Consider the following 1,790-nt stretch of genomic DNA (forward strand, 5'->3'; position numbering starts at 1 on the left):
GAATAATTACAACATAATATCTGAGTTACTTTTTCAAATAAGTAACGCAAGTTACTCCCCGAGATACGCTTTTTTTGGGCTTCAAAATCTCAGGTAAATTCACTGGCATTATGAAGCTTGGAAGAGCCAGGATATTTTTTGATATAACTCTGATTGTATTCGGCTGCAAGAACAAAGTCATATATACACCTAGGCTAGGATGAAGGTGAGTAAATCATGGGATAATTTTTCATTTTTGGGTGAACTAACCCTTTAAGGAGAGAGATCCATGACTCGCGGCGTTCATTGATTCTGACTGACATCACATGAGAAGCGAAGCGCGCGACAGCAGCGCACGAGCGCAGTGTGCAGAACGGACTGGGGAGCGCGCGCGCGCGAGCACGCAGCACTGAAGGACTGACTCTACATGACGATCCAGGTTTAAGGCTCGGACTCACTCTCTCGCAGCACCAGCTGATTCTGGATCAGTGTTCAGTGTTCTCATCATGGGCATGGACCGGCGCAGGAGAGGCTCGCTCGCGCTCACCCTGAACTTCCTCGCGCTGATGCTCGCGATATGCGCGCTCACCACCAGCTACTGGTGCGAGGGAACCCGGAAAGTTGTCAAGCCCTTCTGTACCGAACCGGTGACCGGCAAACACACACACTGCATCCGATACAACAGCTCGAACCTCACCGACAGCCGGAGGGTCCAGTACATGTGGGAGACCGGAGAGGATAAGTTTGTTCTGAGGAAGTTCCACACCGGAATCTGGTTCTCCTGCGAGCAGAACGTCGACCTGGTCGGTAAGGATGTTCTTCCCATCAAACAATTACGTGTTTTCAAGCGCGCAAACCTGGTTTTTACCGACAGGATGAGTCTGGTTGCTTTTTAACATCTGCCGTATTTTATCCATTATCCATTCTATTCTATCCATCCAAAAATCCAAAAATGGTCGGTAAGGATATGGCTTTCGTTTCTTTCCATCAAACATTTTCCTGTTTTTCAAGCGTGCAAACCTTGTTTTTCCGACATTTCTGTTTCTGACTTGTTCTATCCATTCTATCTCGTTTCGTATATTGTGATGATGAAGTATAATTGGCAGGTGATCTGTGTTTTTGGGTGGATTTTCTTCCCATCACACAATTACGTGTTGTTTTGCTTTTTAACATTTCTGTTTCTGACTTATTCTTCTATGCATTCCATCCATCCATAAACTCGTTTCGTATGTTGAGATGAAGGATGACTGGCAGGTGATCTGTGTTTTTGGTGTTTACTGTTTCTGTGCACTTCATCATTCAGTCAAATACAGATTAGGAGGAATATACATTTTGTGTAGTTCTTTGAATAGTGCGTATTTATTTTATTATAATTGGTTAGGCTACAGTTTATTATAAGGTGGCATAGTAGGCTACTCAAATAGTGATATTATTTAACTACGTTTTCAAGCGCGCACACCTTGTTTACCGACAGAGTCTGGTTGCTTTTTAACATTTCTGTTTCGTTTCGTATATTGTGATTAAGTATAATTGGCAGGTGATCTGTGTTTTTTGGCGTTAACTGGTTATCACTTTATCATTCAGTCAAATACAGATTAGGAATAGAAATTTTGTTATTTGAATAGTGCGTATTTCTTTTATTATAATTGGTTACACTTCACTTTAAGGTGACGTAGAACTCAAATAAGTACTTAGTAATATTAATTAACTACATGTGCTTACTGTAGAATGGGAATATTAGGCTGCTGTCACTTTAAGAGCCGCACGGATCCGATATACTGATACACATGAACACTCTGCGCTTGAGTGGT

At 42.3% G+C, this 1,790-nt stretch overlaps 1 protein-coding gene across 1 annotated transcript in view; it reads left to right on the top strand.

Moving 5' to 3' along the window:
- Positions 1 to 303: 303 nt before the first annotated feature.
- The window catches only part of gsg1l2b (gsg1-like 2b), a gene marked incomplete at its 3' end in the record, with an annotated part of 16,904 nt that continues 15,417 nt past the window's right edge, over positions 304 to 1,790 (top strand). Inside the window, exon 1 of the mRNA XM_079852248.1 lies at positions 304 to 786. Coding sequence (XP_079708374.1) covers positions 486 to 786 — 301 coding nt within the window. The 5' untranslated portion in view covers positions 304 to 485. The remainder of the gene's footprint in view (positions 787 to 1,790) is intronic.

The sequence above is a fragment of the Squalius cephalus genome (genome assembly GCF_949319135.1).
Source record: "Squalius cephalus genome assembly, chromosome: 19".
In the NCBI taxonomy this organism is placed as follows: Eukaryota; Metazoa; Chordata; class Actinopteri; order Cypriniformes; family Leuciscidae; genus Squalius; species Squalius cephalus.